The 24,469-nt window shown below is 43.4% G+C and overlaps 1 protein-coding gene across 1 annotated transcript in view; it reads left to right on the top strand.

The window, feature by feature from the left end:
- The window catches only part of T265_06793 (hypothetical protein), a gene marked incomplete at both ends in the record, with an annotated part of 32,852 nt that extends 11,934 nt beyond the window's left edge, over positions 1-20,918 (top strand). The window contains 5 exons of the mRNA XM_009172158.1: positions 4,779-5,244; positions 11,225-11,487; positions 20,492-20,595; positions 20,643-20,695; positions 20,774-20,918. Of these exons, the coding sequence (XP_009170422.1) occupies positions 4,779-5,244; positions 11,225-11,487; positions 20,492-20,595; positions 20,643-20,695; positions 20,774-20,918 (1,031 nt within the window). The remainder of the gene's footprint in view (positions 1-4,778; positions 5,245-11,224; positions 11,488-20,491; positions 20,596-20,642; positions 20,696-20,773) is intronic.
- Positions 20,919-24,469: the final 3,551 nt, after the last annotated feature.

Raw genomic sequence — 24,469 nt, 5'->3', positions numbered from 1 at the left:
AGAGCTAGCCATACTACTGTTAAGTTACAAGATTATCTGTGAGATAAATAAAGCTACGCACCAGTAATCAGGTGGTTACATTGGTCAACACCCTCTTTGGTAAAAAGTTTCGCATTTTAGGAAGAAGATTGGTTGGAGTTCGAAAGCCACGCCTACCAGACGACCCCAGACAAATATCAATTGACAGAGTTGGTAGGTGGAGGCTTGGTTCTCATATCAGCAGTCTAGGAAAGTCATGTTGAGTATCACATGACCAGTTTGTCAATGCAGTTTTATTTGAGAACACCTCGAGAGGCTTAACTTGTCCAGGTGTGGCATTGTCTCTCTTAACGACATCTGGTCATTCCCGTGGTTTGTTAATTAGTGGGTTTTCCGTGAGTATCCATAATTAACTAGACAAAAACAATCCGACTAATTATGGTTTGTTGAACTGCCTAACTAAGCCTCTGTTTTTATGATCTGTGTTACACTTTCCTCATTTTTTACTGCACGACTGTGGGACTTTGCCTCTAAAAGGGGCCTATTTATGGCGTTTGTTCATCAGTGTTTTGGAACCATTGCAGTTTTGTGAAGACGTGAACAGGTTCGTACTTGGGTGCTTAGTAGTGTTTGTTGGTATGACAGACAATTTTGTCATGGAAAAAGGCCATAACCTGAGGCAGCGGAGTCGTGATTCGAATGTTTAGCCAAATCTTGATCCTTGTACCTTCTTCAGAATAGTGCTGGATGTACTGCCTTCCATCGACATATTTATTTTCAAAAGGAATAACCCGAGTGTTCAAAGTATAGGGCCGTTCCATCAAACTAAGATCAGGGGCGACATCCAGAATTAATCTCTAAATGAGTCGTTCAACGAGACAGCTACGGACTAGTTCACCTCACCGGGTTGATTGGCCGAACGGAAGTAAAGAAGATACTCATCCTGCATCATGTGAAGTCGGCTGGTGTTGACGTTTTCACCACTTCAGATCATAAGATGCTTTGAGGCCTCCCGCACTCACGGGTTACTGAGGTACCTCCCATTAGGGATCCAAATTTTTTTTATTGAGACCATGCAGTATTTTGTATCATTTTACTAACCTGACCATCGGGTTCAAAACCGTCCGCTGTTCATTTTCTGCACATATATGGGAGTTTATTGCACACTGTTCATATGACCATATAAGAATATTGCCAACACGTCACGTTCCTTCATATCGTAACCCGCTATCAGCTACCGCTGGCTGTGGTAAGTCGCAATATAATGCAGTGAAGTGGCTTTCTTTGGATCAGCTGTCAGATTTGTTTGTGGTTCCATCCTCGAAGCCGAATGCAATGCAGTTTAACATGCACGCTTGGCTTAGTTCGGCTTCAGTTTTCCACAGCATCGCAATGAAAAACAACTCGATTATACATTCACCGTTCTTGAGGTCGACGTATGGAGATGTAATTGCGGATCAGGATTGTTTCAGTGTTTTGGATTAGAAACTAGTGTAGACATTTTTTCGGCCTTGATGTAAACCAGTTTTACCTAGATCTGCTTCTTATCAGTGCAATGAAGTTCTCCTAGAGCTCACTACTGCAGAAAGTCAGCATATAAACGCTTTGTTGTTAGTCGTATAAGTGGAGCTAGTAACAGCGCTCAAGTTCACATCATTCTGAACAGAACAGTCCTTCTGCTGTCCTGGCGGAAGTATTCTGATGAATCCACACCAAAAAGCTTGAAGTTTCAAACTCGATTTCTGGTTGGAGCTCAGCTCATTAGCGGTATGCACCCTTGGTCTTGCGGGTTGTGCACTCTGGACGTCGGACATTCTAGGCGAGCGCGTTCCAACCACTCCATTACACGCCTCGGATTCTCCCAAATTATCATGTCTGAACGGGCGAACCTGTTCACGCTTGAGTAATATGTTCGGCCCGCCCAGTGCCTCGGACGACGACCCAGTAACTGTCCTGATTGTATCCTGGTAGTTCTGGTGCACGTCTTCTGATGTGGCCTGACCGGACTAATTGTGCCAACAACAATCCCACAATCACCTACAACTTACATTATGATATTAAGTTCGCTCAACCCGCCAACTCATCAAAGCGGAAGAACAGGACCCAAGAGGGTTACTGTGCCACAACGCTAAATTTTGCTTGTTTACCTCAATTCAATTTACTAAACATCCCATTTCCCATTCCCAAGTGCACACAGAGCGTGCGAGCCAGTTATAACATGTACAATTTATATGATACATCAGTCGCATCTTTGACGATGAAAGTTGATTACAAGAAACTAAATGCGGCTGTTCTTGATCTCCATTCCAAGATTTCTGCTTGGTAATATACTGAGCGAGTGTTAGCATGAAAACAAAATAAATGTGAGGATACATGCCGCCTTCTTAATTCATTCTAAAAAGTATCAGCCTTTTAATCGCCAAGCTGACCGCACGTACTGCTTAAGTTAGGTTATATTATGAAGTGGATATGAGTCGATAAACAAGGTCGGGTTGATCATAGTTTGGGTCTAACCACTTTGAGAGGCGTAGATGAAACGGAAGGTGGCAACTAACCATCAAAAACGACATACCCATCGCATAATGGATTGTCGGATCCAGAATCGAAGGACAGATGCGAATTTCCGGGGTAAAGGAATGCAACTTTAGGGATGTTACAACTAAACTTTTTCCAGAAAAGCTCAGACATTCTGTTGAGAAGTGTCTCAACTCACCACAGTTCACAACGCAAGCAACTTGATTAAGATCATCTTGAATCCGACACTCAGCTGTTTAGAACGCCGTTTTACTTTAAACAGTTAGTGGGAAAGTTTGGTTCGTAATGCGTACCAAGGCAGACATTTAGCTGGTTGCGCTATTTGTAGGTTTTATCGATATAATTAGCTCAAATACCAAAGCAGTTGTCCGTTTTGGGTGGAGCATCATGTATTTTGATTCCGAATTGCTGGTCTTATTGTGGTGATCTAAATCAGTTGTACTGATTTCAGTTTTTTACGTAAAAAGTTCCAGAGAGCTTTTAATAGGTTAACGACTCGCTAGTTCACCATAGCTCCGTAATCCAAGCGAAACTGTGTAAAACCGATAACTTAGCTTCTTGAATTATGCATAACTTAAGCACTAAGGTATACTTAAGTAAGTCGTCACTCAACCCAGTGCGGTAAACAAGTTCCACGAATTTCCTATTTAAAAAAAATCTCTTGAGACTATCGGAGCTCTCTATCCGCCCTAAATTCGTGATTCCCACTAAAACTCACGGAAGTCTCTAACTGCATTTTCCCTTCAATACTTCATTTGCACTCAAATAGATCAGTTTTAAGTCCAGTCTCCTCAGAGTTGCTATCGAAAACTTGCAAACCGACCAATTTCGGAAACCGCATCCTACTGTGGTCCTAATGATGCAGATGAAAGAACGAAATGACACTGGATAATTTTGTCCTAAAATTTTAAAAAAATGAGTAAGGCTTTCAAATTAAAGCTGTTCTTCAAATGGGGTTAGTCATTCAAGCAATCCACAGCATACGTCATAAATCAAAAGGTTCCCTCCTCATTCTTTGGCGCCAACAGATCAACCATACTTCGGAGTTAACAAGGACGTTGTGTATCTCTACCAATTCCGAGCCACTAAACCGAAAAAAAAGGAAACCAAAGTATTCACAACTCTTTCTAAAAAAACTTGAAATCGGCTGTGTTTGAGCTCTTCTGATTGATTATCTCAGTAATTTAGACTGAATGAAGTTTATTGGGTTAGGTAGCTGTCTTGTCAGAGTATGTCTGTCGATCCAGGGTACAAACGCTCATTACAAATTTCGTGGAAAACTTAAGACTACCTACAAAGGCTACAAAATGGATGATTTTTCTTTGGTTTCTCGGATGAATTATGACAACCGAAAGCGGTTGCACTTTGTCTTGTAGAGGAAAACTAATTTTCGTTCCCATTCCGAGTGGCAGTGGGCCATGTTTTGAGATCCTCGCTCTACACCACGGAGGATGAAGGCTGTTGGCCACCTCGTCGCAATGCGGATACAGTGATCTTAGCCTCTAACGAAAGCACGAGACAGTTTATGTTTGTCACAACTCCAAGATATATCAGGATTACATACACTTTGCTGACTTTTTTACTTGTTTTAGTCGCACGTTCATAAGTTGTATTCCACTTTTCAGGGACAAATAATACCTCTATTTCGTTGCAGGATCTATGGTCCACTTCACCTTGCACGTTGGTTATGCTTTAAAGCTGCCTTTTTCAATTCTTAGTCCGGTGTTTTTGGGTAGTTTACCCCTGAATCACAACATAATAACTAACTCCGCACGTGAAGCTTATGACTGTACTGATGGAGAGAACTGGAGATGTTCACGCAAACAACCGTTCATCAAGTCAGGTTGTTGTAAAGACGAAATGTTAGAAGTCAGGATACAACGGCTCGATTTCCAGGTTTCATCCTAGCAATCTGGTTGATGTTTATTCAGTGGCGCGTATCACAAACAAATTCAATAAGTTGGTAGTGAGTAACGCATTTGCGCTGCATTTAGCCTTCACTGGCAGACGGACTAAATTTTTGAGTACGTTTCTGGCAAAGCTATCAGTTTTAAGCGGACTTCTAGTTGCTGTCATTCAGTGCCCCAAATTTTGTACCCGATATCGAAATCTGGTTAGGTCGGGTGCAACGAGATATGTAGCAACGTGGGTGAATTACAACTGATTTATCCATGATCGCCAAACTTTTGTTCCCCTACTATATTTTGAGCGTTGAGGAAGGTTTTCGCTTGATGCCCTGTTGTTTTTTATATTTAATTTTTCAGTGAAAGCCTGTTCGCCTCCTAACAGAAAGAATGTCAGTGCCTCGCATTCCGATTCGGCAGACTCCCGCCGGTCCAGCACCCACACAAGCAGACGTTCGACTCGTGGTGATGAAGAACACGAACAACAAGTTCACCAGNAGTTACGAAAGGAACCGCAAAAAGAACAGCAACAGCCACAAAATATGGTTATTCCTTACACAGAAAGTTCTGAAGATGAGCAGTCGCCAAAACGTAAACGGGAAAAGCGTAAGAAACGCACAAGACATCGTAAAAATAAACGATCGAAAAGAGTGCGCTCGCTAGGAACACCAGTTGGTCTTGAATCGGTGGATTTAGCTATTCCTGCAAATGGTCCCAATGCAGTCGATCCAGAAAATGCTCCCGCGGATGTCGTAACTCCTGTGAAAAAACCCATGGACGATGAAGAAATCCACGAAATTTTGGAAGTGGAACAACTCTCCCTGAAGTAGGTCTGCGTGGATTGAAATTCCACTTTCCGAAGGCCACTGTTTACATGTTACTAATTCCATTGGTAAGAAATGTAAACCTTCACAGGTGTTCTCATCAACTGTTCATCACGTGACAGTTGAACAGTTTGCCAAGCTTGGAAATCAGTCGGTTTTCCATACATTCCCTTGTTCATTTTCTAGCTGGAACAGTAAGATAGCCTTGGAGGAGGCATTTTGTCGGTCAAGATAGTAGTAAACCTTCACAGGTGTTCTCATCAACTGTCGATTACGTGACAGTTGAACAGTTTACCAAGCTTGGAAATCAGTCGACTTTCCATGGATTCCCTTGCTCATTTTCTAGCTGGAACAGTGAGATAGCCTTGGAGGAGGCATTTTGCCGGTCAAGATAGTAAACCAATATGCAACTAAAGACAAAATACTCAAACAATTCTCTTTCTTAATATTATCGTCTGATTTTACTATGCAAATCGGTCTCGATTTCTGTTCAGAGGCGTCCAAAGTTGACAGAAAGCCTTTTCGACTTTCAGCGAAACCCAGTAAAACAAAAGCGGTTTCCCTGCCCTGCCAACAGATGATGTCCCTACTTTGTGCAGATACTATTTTCTTCCCGAACTTTCAACCCTGTGACGTAGGCAGATATAGAGGTTGCTCAACCTAATTTACTAATATGGATGTTGAAGGGGCGTCAAGTGTACTGGATCTTTTTGTAACATATGGTGCTCAAGAAATCGCCTTACCGGGTGATACCACATACCGTCATACAGAACCGTTGGACGGTTTAGCATGACTTCGCATCCCACACTTGCACTTTGTCAGTGCGAAGTACTTTGTCAGAACTCACAACAGACACTGTCTACGATCACTGAAAGCTTGGGAGTTGACCAAGTGCTGTATTTTAGAAACCGTATAACACCTGATGAGGTATCGGGCAACCGACATCCCTACGAATGCTACCAGATAACATTCGCAAACCAACGTCACGTTGTGTGGCATTCAGATGTCAGTTTTTCGTTGAAGCGAAGAATTCACAGTACGATACACGTTTCAAGGTATAGGTTTGCGAAACTTAGTCAACTCGTGATTGACATGCACTCAGTCTATAAAGAACCGGATTTTGTGAGTTTTGCTCGCTTCTGGTGCTAACAAACAATGAGTAACACAGGGTGCAGCTGGCTCCTAGGTTTGTCCAGTCTACCTCTAGAGGTGAACTCTTTACCACGCCCGCCACCCCGATGAGTTCGCGTGCTACGTATGTCAGCCAAGCCGTGTGATGCTTGCATACAACTCAGTGAAAATGAAGAAACGAAGTGATTTTTAGCTGATAGTACCAGGAAGAAGCAGCGCAATATGACAAGATGTTGAGGGTCAATAGGCATAACGATAGCGTTCCTCCCCGGAGAACGTAACATCAGACAATATGAAACAATCCAAAAGCTTGAAGCGGTACCGGCAACAAGGCCCTACCGCCATATTTTTGGCACCATGTGAAAATATGTATGCCATGTATGTGTACAAGAATCACACACAGTGTGGATTGATATTTTTAAGGTTTGTTATCAAAATATCCATAGTCTAGGCAGCTAACTACGAAAAGACAATCCCTCGAGAGTGGGTGATCGATCTTTGTCACATAAAGCATCAATCACATTCCGCCGTCCCATCGCCTACAGTATCCTGTCATGTCTTGTAATCAGAGAAGAAAACAGCCCTGATAGACACTGATACTAAACCGACTGGAATATCAGGTTCATTTAGATCGGAAAGATTGTGATTTTTAGCGGCCAACCTCGTACACGTCCGTTTCCTTATCGGCAATCGATTGGCTGAAATCTTTTTCACTGTTATAGTTATCTTCGTTTGCTCGTAACGTTACAATTTAAAGGGTACGGTATTGCCATCTTTGAGGTTCATCTACCTCAAGATTTGGCTGGTTAAGTTGAATTTACCGGTTCTCAGTAAGCAGCTGTGGCCCTCTTCTTACTGAAATCTCCCAGAACCATGATTCCTGTAACGACCATTCGCTGCGACCGATGTTCTCGATCCCTAATTGCTTTCTCACACCCTACTGCTAAGAACATGTGGTCCTTCGGACTTCGACCTGCAAACAGGCTCTTGGCAGCTAGTACGACCCTTGATCCCCAATTGGTGGTGCTTGGCCGTATTCAAAGCCATAACACACGATGTGTTAGCCTTTGGTATTCAAATGACAAAGTACTAAGCCTAGAAACATGTATTCGAACGGATACACAATTAGGAGGGATTCCAAAAGGAAACGTGCTTTGTCTCAGGAAAGAATACTCCTTGCACATACGGGCTTATTGGAAGTGGTAATAGATTAAAAGGAATTGATTTTTAAACGTCATCATCATCAGGGCAACGCTGGTCTCGGTGGACGATGTTCCGACATGTGTAGCACATGGCGGATTCACCACGCCTGCCGGTACTGAACATTTTCTGTTAATAAATTACCCTCCGCACAAACAAATGGTCGTTTTCTAGTTGCCTCGTTACAAATTCGTTGTCCACTAGACATCCTTAACGTCCCTTAGATATAGATGTTCGAAAAGCTGAAGACTTCTCAGTTCTCACCTCTGCAGAAGCCATGTCTAACAACCATAAAACAGTATGGTCCTTATTCTAGCCGGGTGTACGCCACCCATGAGACCCAGCGATATGCCTTTTTGATGCCGCGTAGGAGGCGAATTAAAAAACATGCTTCGGATCTTTGGCACTGGAGTCATCAGACACATTTCTGTCAGATCTTACACAACCACCGAATTAGGTAAACTTCTCCACGGTATCCAGTCTGCTTCCCGTTGAATCGTGAGGGGCATGTTAATGACTACACGTTTTGAAGCATGAGCTTGCATTTTGAAGGTGCAAGGTGCAGGGCAAAAATGGTTTGACATTGACCAGATTTTGTGCTAAGTCTTTGTCTTCAAAGATGAGCAGGGTGTTGTCTACGCCCTCTTACTCAACAAGGTTCCCATCAGCAACAATTTGAACACCAAGGTTTTGAATAACTTCCAGTGTTGGCCTCATTATTTCATGGATAATCAAGTTCAACAAGTATGCAGTCAGTAGACATCCTCAGAACACTATATTTCGCAGTGAAGCTTGTAGAGAGCTGCCAATACACTCACATGCCCCGAAGCATGTGAACACAAGCACCGGATTATGTCCACAAACTTCTGGGGCATCCCTTATTGACCGAGTGACCTTTGGAAAGCTGACCGATCAACAAACCCGAATACACCCTCTAGATGGAAAACACTAATGTTGTGAACTGTCTGTGCACATGACGTCGCTCTAACACTGACAGAGGGTGGAGATGTGGTCGATGCAGTTTCTACCTGGTCGGGCAGGCTAACCCGTGTTGCCGTAATACGACGAACAATCAGTGACGCCTTGTTTCAACGAGAGTCACACTGACACCCCTGTGGAGACTACACCCACGGTGGGTACCTTTTTTGAAGGATGGTCCCATTATTCCAGACATACTTAAATAGGCTAGACAGGCACTGGGTAAAGAACCCACCGCCGTCCATGAACAGAGCCGATGGAAGATCGTCAGAACCAAAAGCATGATACATACACTTGGACGCCACTGAAGTGTAAGGAAGCTCCATACTTACATTCTAGCTCGGTGTCTTAGATCAGAAGTCCAAATTGGAGGTAGCGGATGGCCAACCGAATGTTTGCTCGAAGTATTCTGCCCAAAGGTCCGGAATTTTTCCTATGCTGAATATCAGTCATTTAGGTGCTGGCAAGATGCTCTCGAGGGCCAGTCGAAAGAATCAAGTGGGGCAACCTGCGGAATTTCCTGGTAATTTTCGCACCTTCTACCAATTGAGCCCTCCGGATCCACAAAGCTTTCCAGTCTACAAAAACGCTCAGTTTCCCCCGGCGTCGGATGATGCGTGGGGATGGGTTGTGGGTGCCACCAGGAGGTTTTGTCGTCAAGCCACCTATCAGAGATCCGGTGCTTGGTTAAAGTTGAATAATTTGTACCGCAGAAAGAAGTTTCGGCATTGAGTAGGGCCCGTCTTCAGTGACCTTTCCCGTTCAAAATGTTACCAGTCGAAAATATTTGGAAAAGCCGGTTCTGATAAGTCTGTTTGATTTCTGGTTTCGCAAGCTTATCAGCGGATGAGCGAGGAGTGCACTTTTTCCGTAGACCTGAAAAGCAGCAACGAGCAAATGCATTATTGGAGCACACGCAGGTTTTATGAAGAAGCAACAGACAGTGATCAACCCTCGCCACCAGGAACTTAGGTCACAGTGCTCTGTTTAAACCCTGCTGGTGCGCACCACATTGTCGAGCGATTTACGCTACTCAGGAACTTTGTAATGCAAGGAAGCAGTACGTGATTAGCACACATTTGAAGCAGGCATTCGATATCCGTGTGCCTCGTGTCTTTGATGAATTGAGGGTAGCGTTCTTCGGGGCGTAAACAGGTACAATAAGCAAGGAGCGAAAGGACTCTATTTCTTGAGATTATCCCACGGCATTGACACAGAGACGACTACTAGCAGGTATCCACTCAAGTAGAGACGCATGCCCTCGATGGCTTACCACAACCCCCTAACCCGGCCTACTCAGTTGCAGAGTCCTATGTGTCATCAGAGCTGCACACCTGGAAGCAAGAAGAACGAGAGAGAGAATGGTCAGTTCAATTACAATACTAGCAAATCTGATTGCTGTTTCTGACAGGCAGCAGACATCTCTAGAAATGGAATGCAACGTGCTAGCAAATGTGACTTGTCGCTCTCCTGGCTTCATTGTGCGAAGATCAAAGGAAACTAAGTATACCGGCACCCGTGGTTTGAAAATAGGCTTCGAAGAGTTTTGGGTTGTTAGTAAAATCCGACATAGAAACACTTCACTTGAGCATAATACGTGGCGAACAAAGTGGTTGGCCCCATGTAGAGTGTGTTCAGCTTGAAGCTGAGTAAGGGATAAAGGGAATAGGCTAAAGTATAGGGAGGAAGGCGGTGGGATTAGCCTACATGCTTTGTTGTATACAGCAAATAAGTTTATCCGGCTGGAGACACCATGCGACAACCAGTGTGGCATGATAATATTTTAGTTCTGATGCTGATGGTTGTATGTCGGCTGGCATACTGTCAGGGTGCCCATAGCAAGACAGGAGGACGAGGTCCTCAAAACGTTGAACTCAAAAGCCTGACCACAAGACTGCGGGTGCCGATCGACATACGACTACAGTAGTATAATTTTCAAGGGACAAGTCACTCAGCCGACTCGAACCCTAAAGCTGGATGATCAGGGGACTGTGATTCGGACTTCTATCCACTGACCAGCGTGGAAGAGAAATTGTGTGGAGCTCCAAGACGCAAGTCATCAAAGCTAAGAAGGCTACCATAAGTTTGCTGAGAGAAACAAACCTTCTATAAGAATGTCGGACTGACAGTCACGCCGACAAACATTTTTTCAACCTGCAGCCTAGGTCCACGAGTTTCAGGCCATTAAAAAATCTTTGGTTTAATTTGCGATGATTAATCGCCCAAATCCCTCCAGTTTTCTTTGTTTTTCGTTGCTGGATTATTACTCTCCCCCATTTGAATGGTTCATCCGACTGGTTGTCTTCTACGGATATCCGTGCCCTGCGTCTCCGGTTGGTATACATTGTGGTATTGAAATCATCGATGATAGATCTCCATCATATGTGGTTTCATGCACTCACTCTCATTTTTCATACATTTTATCTGGTTTATTCTGTTATCAGTTTCAACGTACTCTCAGTTTAACTACCTTAAGTGTTCTTGCCAAACGTGTTTCTACGACCGGCGTTATCTAGTGTTCACGACACAATAAGGGAAACGAGGGAAACGCACATAATGCACTGCGACTGTCGAACGATTAACCGTATCAAATCAAAGCATCTACCTGTTGCATCGTCCAAAATCTTGCAGTACTGAAGGATGACCGGGTGTATTTTGCACTATCCATTTCAGCAACATATTCCTACCCGACGAAGCGCCGGAGCCACTCATGGAGGAGAAATTGGATGCCTCCGGCCCCCTCCCAACCTCACCTCCAGCAACAAATCCTGACGAATCAGATCGTGCGGAGACGACCGAAGAAGTATCGGTTACACAGGTCGAAGACCAAAGTAGTGCGGAGCAGATCGATGCTGGAACACAAACTACCTTTGAACCGGGATTTTCGAAGTCGACCTCAACCGATTTCGGAACGCAAGCTTCTGTTCCAACTAAAGGTGAGTGTGGGATTCTTCCAATATCCTTTTTCAGGATATTGCCTCCCACTATCAACGTTTTTGGGTACGGAAAGCTGTATTATGTCATCAAGTGCGATCGGCTAGTAGTGACCCAGAATAGCCATTAATGCTGCGATGGCAACATGGAAAAGTTGGCGATTGGTTGCCGCTTTATATCAGGATGAATACCAAAGAATCACCGGTGGTTTCTTTTTGTTTCTAATCACCCATGCTGCCGCATTCATTTTCCAACTGTAACCAGAGTACCCAAAAGAAAACTACTTGCTCACCAACTGCGGTTACCCGGTTCTATAATTTAGGTGTTTGCTCAAAGCAAAGCATGTTGTCATCTGGTCGCGCCTAATTGTGGATACATTTTAACTGCGGTTGTTGATGCACACCAAATTAGATACAACGTGCGCTTTAATCGTTTTTTTAACCCAGGCTGCGGTAGAATATCGGCATGCCTTTTGCGTTCATCTTTCCTCTTAATTTCTTATGATGCTAAGACATCAAATTCATGTGGTCCGTTGTATAACTAAAGCACCAGCGATGTGCACTGTGATGGATGTTTTATTTGAGCCTCTGAAAAGGGCGCAAAACTGGATGCGTCTTGCTCCGTCGTTCAAATGATATGGGGGCTGTGGAGTTAACCCATTCTCAAATGACAAAATGCCTTAGTCCAGCACCGCGTTGAAAACGAACCTCTGACATAAAAGCTATCATATTGAGGCTTTCGGGGTTTGGGAGCTAATTTCAGGGTTTGAGCAACTTGATGGTTCTATATGGCTGAGTTCAGTTCTTAATTTTGCACAGAAACTCAGAGAACGTGACTCGATGATGTAGACGGTTATATAGTTCCTTCCTTGTCTGCGGTCGGGCAACAGAGTGAGAAACGACGTAGCACCATGATAAGGAACCGTCGAAGAAGGCAGTTGTTGAACTGTGGCGTATAACTGCACATTCATCGCTTTGAGTTAATGGTAGCAAGCCTTCACTGAACCGATGTGCGGCGTGCTCAGCACGAAATTGGCTGGGATTCGCCCACAAACGGTCAGCCAACTTTCATCTGCATGCCGGCCTTTGTATGTTTTTTGGCGAGTACGGCCAGAGAGTTTGTACTTTTGGATTACAGCCCTTAACATAACACGTCTCCTATATGTTTTGACCAACTCACGATACTATATGCTTCTCGTCATGTCGACCAACTGCACTTAAACAGTTGAGTTCGTGTTGTAGCTAAATACCTAGATAGTACATTGCGCAGTCGTTCAAGTTATCAAACGCGAGATTTGCGATCGTTTGGGCTACTTCAAAAATGAGCCGATTAAGATATCAGTCACGAATATTTATTAATGGCTGCACAAGTTTCAATGAATTGTTGCTCACGCAGGACAACGTGGCAGCAAATGAACATGGAAAGTCAACATTCAGGATGTTTCATGTTGGCTGATCCACTCCAGCTTCATCGACTGGATTTAGTAGCGGAGCTAATTAAGGTATTCAGTCACCCGAACTTGGTGCAGCTTGGAGCTAATTAGAACACACGAACAGTAAACAGAATGGCGAGTTTTCGGGAGAGTTACCTTCCAGAAGTGAACCTGTTTACAACTTGTAAATTAGGTCATTTCATTTCGAAAATTATTCTCGAGAAGTAGTTCAGTTCAGTTCGGGTCACTTTAGACGGCTGCAAACACCATGAGATGCGAAATCCTCCGATCGGTTTAATTATTTTATCTGCCCTGATTGATATTGTTTCCGGTTCGTGTCTTGATTTGATTCTACGAGACCGAGTTCACACCGACAAGATTAGTCTGAACGGTTCTCACTAATTACACCATGATCCAAGGAATGGTTCATGTTTCTTCAAAGTGACAATAGTTTTGATAATCGTCACTATAATTTTGGACTGTACGCAACGTAGGTTAATGTGCAAAATGAACGTAAGTAGCAATCGCACAGGATCTGCATCTGCGTACTCCTTCATGGATTTTTCACACCTAACCGGTCTTGTTTTAATAGCTAAGTGAGTAAATAGAAAACGCATAATCTCCTGCCACTTTTATCGTTGTTTGCACTCACTTTCTGGTCTTGAGTCCTCAGATGTTATCCGCATTGGCTCGATCTGACCAACCATCTGCGCCACCTCAGTCAAGATGGTGGATAATGAGGACAAATATGCTATCCACAGCATCGGGTGATCTCATGTACACGCATACCTGCACCCAACTACTTCAGCATATAGGTACACAGCGAGGCATCCGCCGTCTCGACATCGAAAGGGTTAGTGTGTCCAGTGAGAAACAGTCATTTTGGTAGCCTGCTCGTTTTTGTGTTGAACCACATAATTCTCGCAAAGACCCGGTAACTCGGTTCAAACTACAGAATCTAATCATTCTCCAAATGATGTTAGATAGGGACCAGCTGCATTTCGACGGCATCTAACTTAATAATGCCAGCGGCCGGTGGGAACGTGTAGGCCTTCTAGACAGATGAGTTTTTAAGTAACAGTGGCGATAATAATGATAATGAAAAGAGAATGAAGATTGTTCTTCAATCAATCGAAAAATGTTTGGGACCGATTGGGAAGTCATCATTTCAGAGGGGTTTGGTAAACAATCGGCGGATTTATTGCTGGGCAACGTTTTGCTTTTGACACAAAAGCTTCGTCAGGCCAAGTGAGTAAGTAAGTAGGTTGATTGGGTTTTAAGGCGGTCAGGGAACCAATCTGTGAGATTCCTTATGACTAGTGACTTGATTAGTCCTGGGTGTTTAGTCTGATGTTAGTGAGGATGACTAAAATTTACAATAGATTGGTTAAGGAGGGATTTGTCTTCATGATGAATCCGGATTTTTCGTCCTTGCTTTCCAGTCTAGGAGACCTTAATGGAAAATTCCTCCTGGGATCGTTCACAGATTTCGTTCACCTGGGTTCGGATGAAGAGATTTTTGTTGTATTGTTCCGTGCTGAGTCGACTTTCTAACTGCAACATAGAGCGACAGTGGTCGGCTGGATTATACCTGATAATCTGCTTACTTCCGGATTGGTGTGTGTCTGGAACACGGCGTTTTTCAACTACTGAGAACCCGCGGAAACAGCTGAGTTTAGTTAACACCGTCTGGTTTTGTTCCTGAAAGTACCAGGCCGTCCACTTCGTGGCTACAACGCACCCAAAATTCGAAAGACGTAATCTCACCTATTCTGTATATAAACCACCTGCAATTCCCGTAGGATAAATCTGAGTGTAAGCGCTTTATTTTAATATTTTTCTAAACTGGGTGGTTTTTGATCGACTTGTTTTATCTGTCGCCTATATCTTGAAGCACCGGGTCACTTTCCAAACGGGTTTTCCTACTGTCATATCCGTGAATGTGCAGACTGATAGCTCCATTATTGATGATAATCACTGCATACTGACAATTGAGAACACGTGGACTATATGTGTATGTTCACCGATGCGAGCGCTGTTGTCATGGCACAATTAACACGCGGTAGAAGACTAAATGAAACCCTCATCAATGGTGAGAGTTGACGGCCGACGAATTAGTGAAGGTTACAGACAGATTGCTTGCGCGCTCAATTTTCAAGGTGGTTCGTGCATACTTTCTGCTTGCAAGTTATCAGGTCATAAAAGCAGTTCTGCATGTCTTCTCTGTGATGTCTGGATGTTCAGCAGTATATTTGTGAAACGCCTTTAAGGAACCTTAAGCAGCTCGTTTCGGGTAGCTTAATTTATTCACCCTCCTCGATTCGTGTCTTGACAAGGCTTGTTTCATAGCGGACTACCTTAAAGACCAAGCAATTCAAGTTTATCAATACTTCTCTATTATGGATGCATATAACTCTGGAGTACAACACACTGCGTAACGTGTTTGGACACGCATAGTTCATGATTCTTGTATGAATGACTGTTTCGATTCCTGGCCGTAATTGGCCTTGCATATCGTCCTCCGAGAGATCTGAACACTTTTTGGGTTAGTACTGCATTGATGTAAACAGCACTTCAGCTCTAACTACAGCCGCCTCCGGAAGCTGTCCAGGAAACAGTTGTTATGAAGCAGTTTGATGAGGATGCTGCTCAGGCAGTGCTGCCAACACCACTTAGCGTTGGTTCTGCTCTCGGCTTTGGTCACTCGGGTTTTGTATGCAAGATAACGCAAGGCCCGACAAAGCCAGTGAACGCAATTTCCAACGTGATTACTGGACCCGGAGTTTGATTCTCTCTGTTTACGTCACCGATTCGATTTCCTTAGACTTACCATCGGGGTTCTTCCAAGGTTTCCGAGTCTGGCTGTCTCCAGCTGGCTTACCCCACCCGTCGAGATCAGGTGCAGGAATATAGTCGTCATCGCATTCGAAAGAATGAAGTAATTGGTCGAGTCTCTTCCCTTTTGTAAAAAAAAATACAAGAGAGGATGCTGTTCATTCATCCAGATATTCCAACCAATAGAAATACTTCAAGGAGGATGTCCAGTAGAAGGGAATTGCGAATCAAAGATCGGCCCATGTAAAGTGTAGAATGCGGATATCTCGTGCCACCCAAAGCGGTCAGACACAGCGACACGGACCAGCGCGGAAGTTCTATAGGGTGAATAGACACGCCCACAGCTTCAACAATTATCAGAGGCTTCACTTAGCAACTTTGGCTGGGCGAGGGTAACATCAGCGTTTGATTTAGTTCCGCTGTGCTACGCTGGCCAGTAGGGATCACTACAAGCCATTCCAGTTGCTATTACCTTCTACTGAGTGGTTATTGCCGCAGGTAATTTGACTATTCCAGTAAAATGAAAGTCATAATCATGTTTCCGTGAACTTCTTCCACAATCACCATCTGCTGTCTGATACCATACGGTTCCGTAAGTATTTCTAATTGAGCTGGCATTTCTAGCCTTGGAATTGTAAAGTCCAGTTACACAGAGTGTGACCGAGAACCAGTCCTAAGAGAATTTTCATAAAAGAAACTACTCACAAGGTTGCTGAAAACTCTTCGACAGCCCACGACCGGTTTCGACCTTCGTGGGGCTCATCAGGTAGGAGGCGCAGTCGCCGAGTTTCCGTCAACCTTATGATCTAATTGAACCCAAATTGCACTGTTTTCGAGAAATACACTCATCTGCAAATCAATTTGGTTTTCACGGGAGACTCAATTGAATCTCTCGTTTATGATGTTCTCCAGCTGAATGTGCTGCACACAGGCCGCCCCAGGATTCAGTTGGCACGATATTCGAGATATCGAAAGCAACCTTGTGAGTAGTTTCCTTTATGAAAATACACTGCGATATCTCGAATATCATGCCAACTGAATCATGAGGTGGCCTGTGTGCAGCACAATCAGTTGGAGGACACCATAAACGAGAGATTCAGTTGAGTCTCCCGTGAAAACAAAACTGATTTGCAAATGAGTGTATTTCTCGAAAACAGTCCCAAGAAGGTCTTTTCAATTAATTGGAAGAGTTACGGAACTGACTGAGAAGTCATTGTTTCAGAAGAGCTTAGTAAACAATCGGTAGCTTAAAAACTACCGACCGTTTACCAGGCTCTTCTGAAACGAGTTCTAAGAGTGTACTGAAACCAATAACCTGTCGATCCGCGGGTTACCGTATCTGTCGTGGGCGCTTTCTCAACGTTACATCTATGCACTTAGACGCTCCACGTTTTTCGTCCTCTTCACTAGATGGATGTACAATTTCTGTCTGCCAGCACCATAGGTTAAGTCGGTGGTTCGGGTTCATCCCTGAAAGTGTAATTTCGCTTATACTTCATGTGACCGGGCATTGCGTCTTCAAGTTCAATTATAACTCTTTCATAAGCACTATATACTGAAGCAAAATTTCAACGGAGTTGCATCACATCAGGGAGAAAATGACATTCATTGAGTTGAAGGCGAAAACACCTGTTTAGATCTTGCACGAATCGACTCATTCAACGCACTGGTTGGTTCAGTTTTACGACCTCAAGAAAATGATACATGACAAGAAATAGCGCGCAACAAAATGTACTTCAAAGGCTAGCGATTCTGTGCAAAAGTATGATAGCCAATGTGTTCGGCAATCCAGACCAGTGCTCATCAGGCACCCCCTCCCAGTAAGATCTATTCACGGTGATTCTTAACTAAATTTTGAACATGCTGAAAAGCTGTTTTGAACACCCACTTGTTTACATAAGCCAGTCTGCACAAAAACTGGTTTGTTGAGCATTTTCGTTTTTCCAGGCTGTGGAAAGAAACTTTGCCTTGATGATTTCACCTGTTACTTTACCGTATAAATCGTGAGAGAGAGGTTTGGGAGTGCAGCAGACAAACATCTTCTTTGTCCCACAAATCGAACCCCGTCGTTTTGATAACTCTTGTCTGGATTTGAGCATTTTCTTGGATTCCGCACTTGTTGCAGTCCGCTAAAATATTGTCTGTCTTCTTTCATCCGATTTTCCTCAAAGAGACCAGTGCGCCGCATGTTTGCGGCATGATTATTTACATTTCTACATGTTACTTATAATAGGTGTGTGTTTTGATTGTGAAAAGAAAACCCAGCTACTCCATTCTCGCTTGATACTTTAATTTGCCTAAGAATTAGTTCCTGAACCATGTTTGCACGTAAAATATGAGCTTACATAAACCAATCTGTGTGTACTCAGGTAATCGATAATGTCGTTCCACTTCTTTTCTTGAGTAAATTAGATCACGTGCTTGAGTGTAGTGTCTCAGAAGAAATAACTGAGGCCAATCTTGTATAAATCTAGTGACATCTAATCTGGAACTCTCGATGACTTGGCTCCTTTAGCACGAAATTTAATTTAAAGATTTCAACAGTACAAATCGCTCTGATTTTCTAAGTTTCTTTGTGCTTCTCTACTAGACGCTTGCATTTTTGCGCATATTCTTCCGTTTTGTGTAAATTCTAACTAAACGCTGCTGCTGTAGCCCAGAAATAAGGGTTAATTTCAACGAACGGGTTCAAATGGAAAACGGAGATCCTGATAACCAACTGATTGAAATATTCCTCGGAGGGGGAATGTTCAACAAATTCTATGAACTTACTAATCGAAGTAACCCCCAAAGGAGCCACAGATGAACTATGTGAGTACAAGTCAGCCACACCACTCACCAGTTGCCCATTAGGGTACGAAGCCCCATGCACAGTTGCGCGTTCAAACCAGTTAATTCCACTCCCGGGAATCTGTGGATGTCCAGTGCAAATGGGTTCCAGCAAGACTGAACTAGCAACATTTGGATTCGTAGTCGTGTACGCGCCTTGTACATTCGGCTACCCTCTCAGCGAACCAAGAAACAGCTCACAACCTCCCGTTTTTTATTTAGCCTATGACTGCGTTGCTATATGTCAGTTTCCAAGATGTCTTACATACCGATTTTTAGGTGACTTCTCCAGGCTAGTTTACTGATCAGAGGTATCTTTTTAAGTCTAGTTATTAAAATCATGGACGTAAAATCAAGATGAGACTAACGGGCGATTTTCAGGCGCCCGGGTAGTAGGAATGCTAGCCCACGATGTTATCCGCTCGGCCACACACACCGATCAATGCTGGTGAACAGCTAGCCTTACAGTAGACTTACAAATTTGTAAACCTTAAGTTTAAAATTTAATAAATCGTCTGTTTAAACTAATTTCTTCCTGATCTTCGAGTAGATGAATTTTCCAAGAATCATTAGAATAGGAGGCCTTTTCTGGTTTGATTGGTCATAACAATTAGGAATGAAGTGGCATTACGTACAAGAGGTCCTTGTGCGTAATCAAGTCTGCATGCCAAGTTTGACTGAAGGCATGCATTACGTCTAGATTCAGAGAGGCCATCCTTTATCTGCGTAGCTGCTAAGCTAAACGAATGACAATAAAGTTTCAGGAGACAGTGGACATGGTGGCCGTGGATATGGGAACATTCAAATTCGAGAAGTTAAAACTTTAGGGAGACTGCTCAGCTGTGATTACATTTGCTGTAATATTTATCAGGCCAGACATCAACCACACGTTGAAATAGTAATGTCAGCGTTCTAGCTTTGTCTGCTCTCAGTGTGATAGCAAGCACATAAATGAAACGCATTTGAGAATGAACGATGACACCTGATATTCCTAAACCTACATCAGGCTTTCGGTTGTCGTCATGGTGGGTATTGGCCTGGTCTCAGCCTGGCAACTGGCTTATAAACGGTTCGTCATCATTATAGATATAACCAGTAGCCAGTTTGTTAACGACGAGACATTTGCAAGTCAGTTGGCAGGCTCGGCGAACAGATCGACAGTCAATAAACGTACTCAAGCTAAAAACATTTAACACACCACCAGAACAGAAGGTTCATTAGCGAAATACACTCGTTTGCAAATAAATTTTGTTTTCCAAGGACCCAGCTAAATCTCTCGTTTGTGATGTTTCCAGGTAACTGAATGTGCTGCACCAAGCCGCCTCATTTTTCAGTCGCTATGTTATTCGGTATTATCGGGTTTAAACGTTAACGGAAACTCGGGGACTGCGCCTACCTGATGAGCCCGAAGAAGGACGATACCGGTCTTGGGCTGTCGATGAATTTTCAGCTACCTTATGAGTAGTGCATTAAGAATGCCCATTAGTTTAGTGCAGCTTACCAACACTTCGCGTCAGAACTGGATGAACTGCTGAGAATCGATAAATATCTTGCTCTGTACAAGTCTAAATAGGTACAAAGTATATTGTGGCTTCACATTTTTGTGGAGCATTTTTACCGAATGTTTCTGCTCTTGTTTGTTTCACTGACTACCTTTCAACTAAATTTTTTCTTCTGAAATGAATTTGCTGACACTGACCAGTCCTAGTTGATAAATACCCCATGAAATCCCAAACCTTCGCATTATGGACCCACAGATCACCGTGCTCAACCGCCTCGACCTCCTACCAACACATTTAGGAGACGAATGGCTGCTTGATACGTATTCAAAGCCACTTAAAACCTTTGAACACTCTCCATAAACCAATCCACTGCACTCATTCAGAATGTACTGATTCTTTCTCCATTAGGCTCCTCAGCTATTTCTGGAACGGACGAAATCCTATCACAAATATCAACCCTCACAGATGCCAGGATCGATGAAATATTCCAGCAAAAACGACTGATCGAAGCCGTGAGTAATCCATTCTTTCATATCCTGACTAACAAATTACTTTCCAGGCATATCGTCTGGACTGCGAGGGTTACACGGCATCCGTGGGAAAGCTTGTCAGGTAAACGTGATGTTTCAAGATATTTGTGTCAAGAGATTTCAACACACTCCAAACTGTAGCGCATTTGAAACTTTGCAGACCTCTTTTACAGCACCACGATGCCCAGCGGAACAACCCTATGTATCAAGATAAATTCATCAAACGTATACGTTTTGTAACTGGGAATTATGAGGATATTTGTATTCCACCTCTTACCTATCGTTACGTACACGTTGGAATCTGACGAGTTACGCATCACTTTCTACAACTGGAGGTGAACGTTTTTCAATATTTCTCGGTTCAAGTGCGTTTAATCAACCTACGCAGTAGCTAACCCCTGCTAACCTGCCCCCAAACTTATCCGGCTAATGGAACTCAAATTAAATGCAAAAATCCGAGGGGACACTTCGGCAGGCTTCACATACCTAACCTGTTTTATCTGCACGAAAGTTTTCCCCTAACAACACAACTGATGGTATATCATTCGTAATTTTTCCGCAAAGCTATAGCGCCCTAACTGGTTTTCCAAATTTAACCACAATGAGTGCAAACTCGTAAAGCCGTTCAGATCATTCCCTACTCACTAAGGTGATAAGAGGATCTGACTTCGTTTGAAGGAAGTTCTCATTGCGTCATGAAACTTTTGGAAAAGCAGCTCTCTTCGGAGAGATCTCAGGGGGGAGCAGGTGACGTAATTTCGACCACTTTTGACAGTCAATCCACCTGGTTTTATCCTTCTCCCTCGTCTTCGTTTGTCTTACGCACTCCGAGTTACATTTTGGCTTGGTATTGTATTATCTATCTAGAATATCTGACTCCCCCATTGCATGCGAAATTATAAGGTTTCATATCATATTTTGAAGACATCTGTGATTTTTTTCATTAACCTGTTGTCGCTCAAAACACCTAATGTATCACAATAAGGTCAGGTGATAGTGGTCCGCTCTGGGCGAAGGGATGATTCGTGGGAAATCTCCTTTTGAGGCAAACGTCTAACTTAGTTTGACCGGGCATATGAGTAAATAGCTTTCACAAAGAAAATCAAGCGTATTTTTGAAGATTCCTAGGAGTATATACACCAAACAGATGTTTTTACCCAGATAAAATCAATAAGATGAAGAAGTTCCTGCCAGAGTTTTTACGAGCAGTGCTGCAACTTCTGAGCTGTTGTGCGGTTTTGAGACATGGACCGCATGGTTGGGGAGTCTAATGCGGATTCGGGTTGCCCACCAGCAATGTTTCCGGTTAGAGAACTTGTTTGGTGATAGCAGCCACAAGCGACCTGACCAGAAAATTAACGTCCTATCGGATACCGAGTATCTCAGTTGTGAAAAACGTTCACAAGTATAAACTGTAGTATATGCTGCGGAACCGTAAAGAGATAGGTGACATTGACACCTCCGCGAAGTGATAAAGGCCGTGTTGTATTTGGGAAGTCTTTTCATCCACTGACTGTCAGGCGATTCATGCACCGACATGTTTGGACTTGGAGTGCCATCAGTATGAAGGGTCCGTCCATTGTCGTTGCATATATTACAGGCATTTGTCTGTGCTTGAAAGCTACAATCATCAAGTAAAGAGGCAATCATTGAGAGCTCTGATTGTGCTTCATGTTTTTTGTGGAATCCCAAATTTGACCTGATTAGAAGGGATGTAATTCGATACTGTGGGGACAACGCAACCAACAAAGATCAGTATCTGACGGTTTGTAAAATGCATACTTGCTTGTGAATGAAGCTTGTTTTCCGCTGTGTCTCCGTTTGTCTTGCGGCTGTTAGTCAAGCTTAAACCCTCCTTCTCGGAAAACCCAGTTGAAACCACGGGATTACATTAACCCTGTTTCTCAGCAGAATCATTTATCTAGATTCGTGTGGATACGCTGAGAACGACTATCACTTGAACGTACTTTGATTTGTCACAAAAGGATAATCATCTATGGGCAGCCACGTGTGCGAAAAATTTGCAGTAGGTAAGTACCAACGTCGACAAGACGGCGTAAAAGAAGAAGCATTTGGCAGTATCCGGACAAAACATACTGCACTGAGGGGCTTGGTGGTGCATGGTGTCTAGAACGTCACTTGACTTATGCTCAAGTGCACATCTTCGACTTCTGAATGCCCAAAAGTGCCCTTCAAATTGGGAAGCAGTTACACGCGACTAGCAACCGTTCATACATCTTTTCTGGCGTATTGTCTGTTTTGTAGTCACCTTCACCCGTGTGCTGTTTGTTTTAATCGAAAGTGATCTTACTCATCTAGAAATTTGGTAGCATCTTTTTAGATTGCTGTAGTGGCAACGTTTTAGAGAAGAGCTTGCTAGGCACATTAAAATGGTTGTACGGCAGTGAAGCATCAGTGCCAACACTGATGTTGCTGTCTTTGATGATGATGAACCCAAATCACCCATAACATAACGCGTTAGGTCAACGACTGGATTAGCCCGCAACAATGACATGTCCGGCATTCGGGACGAATTTAGTCTTTTAGTTAGGAGTTGCGCAAATTCCCATTAATGGTATGATTAGATTGCAACCAAACTTCGGTGACCTCTTGTACAGTTTATGCCGCAACCACATTCGATACACAGCGAATTAGTCATCGAACGTTTTGTCGTAATAATCATACGATATGCAGTGGTTCATATCTACCTCGTGTGGATTGGGGGCCTTCACATACGCACCATGCATTTTCGTCATTCAAGTATGAAATAGCCTGATGAAAAATCTAGTATATAGTCAGTTCAGAGTACTGCCTAGTAACAACTGCCTGACAAATACCGAATAAATCACACTTAAACGACCCCGCATTTTCAGCGTTTGCTTGGTTTCACTCCATAATGAATCCCCAAAACTTTTCATTGAGTAAGGTGAATCAGACATTCTTTCTCCATCTCGGTTCAAAGGATCCTCATGTGAACAAGCGTTCACCCCAAAATTCTCTCTCGTGATTTGGGAAGCTGAATATCGATCCATAAATAGCTAGTGAGTTGGTAACCTCGGTGGCAATATGCGTTTTAAGTCATCTTTTCTAATCTCCAAGAGGACTTCGGCCAATTGTTGGCGTCCATGGCAAGGCAGGTTACATTGATGTTAGCCCAAACAGTTTTTGCTCACAATCTGGCTTTAACAGAACCTGAGGCGCCGCAATTAAATGCAGTTAGTGGTCCATGGATATTCTGCATTCGCTAATTCCCACACCGAGGGGCCAAAATGATAAGATTAGGTAAGATCAACTCTAGCTGGATGGTGTTACGTGAAAGTATACTCATGACTAGCGATACAGACAGTATATATTTCCAGCGTTAATTTCCCGGGCATTTTTGGCCAATCCGGTCTGCTCAGTCCAGCTGGTAATGCGTTAGCTTTTCTCCACGTTGTCCACAAGTCATTTATCACATCGATCACCTAAGTGCAATGTAGACACGGCTTTCTTTATGGAAATGATATTACAATGGGGAAACCCTGCACAACTCTCCCCGAAAATGCTGTTTGTGAACGTTGTTTTGGTCAGCGTTGTATTTTACGTTCACTTATTGTTCTGAAAGTGCTTAATTTTGAACTATATTCTTGAGGCGACCACCGACTGGCCTTTTCACCTTTTACAACACTCACCTACCAATCTCTTTACACGCTTTAGACTCAACCCGGACTTGCGGGACCGTTTGCTTGCCTCATTACGTACGCTACTGGAAGATCGCGCAAGGCAAAGTATCAACGAACTGCAGGAGTTTATTCTTAAAACGAGGAACTAGGCAAACCTGTCGACGGCAATAAAAACAACACGGTGGCTATGAAAA

The sequence above is a fragment of the Opisthorchis viverrini genome (assembly GCF_000715545.1).
Source record: "Opisthorchis viverrini unplaced genomic scaffold opera_v5_147, whole genome shotgun sequence".
In the NCBI taxonomy this organism is placed as follows: Eukaryota; Metazoa; Platyhelminthes; class Trematoda; order Opisthorchiida; family Opisthorchiidae; genus Opisthorchis; species Opisthorchis viverrini.
This window is presented reverse-complemented; position numbering and strand designations above follow the sequence as displayed.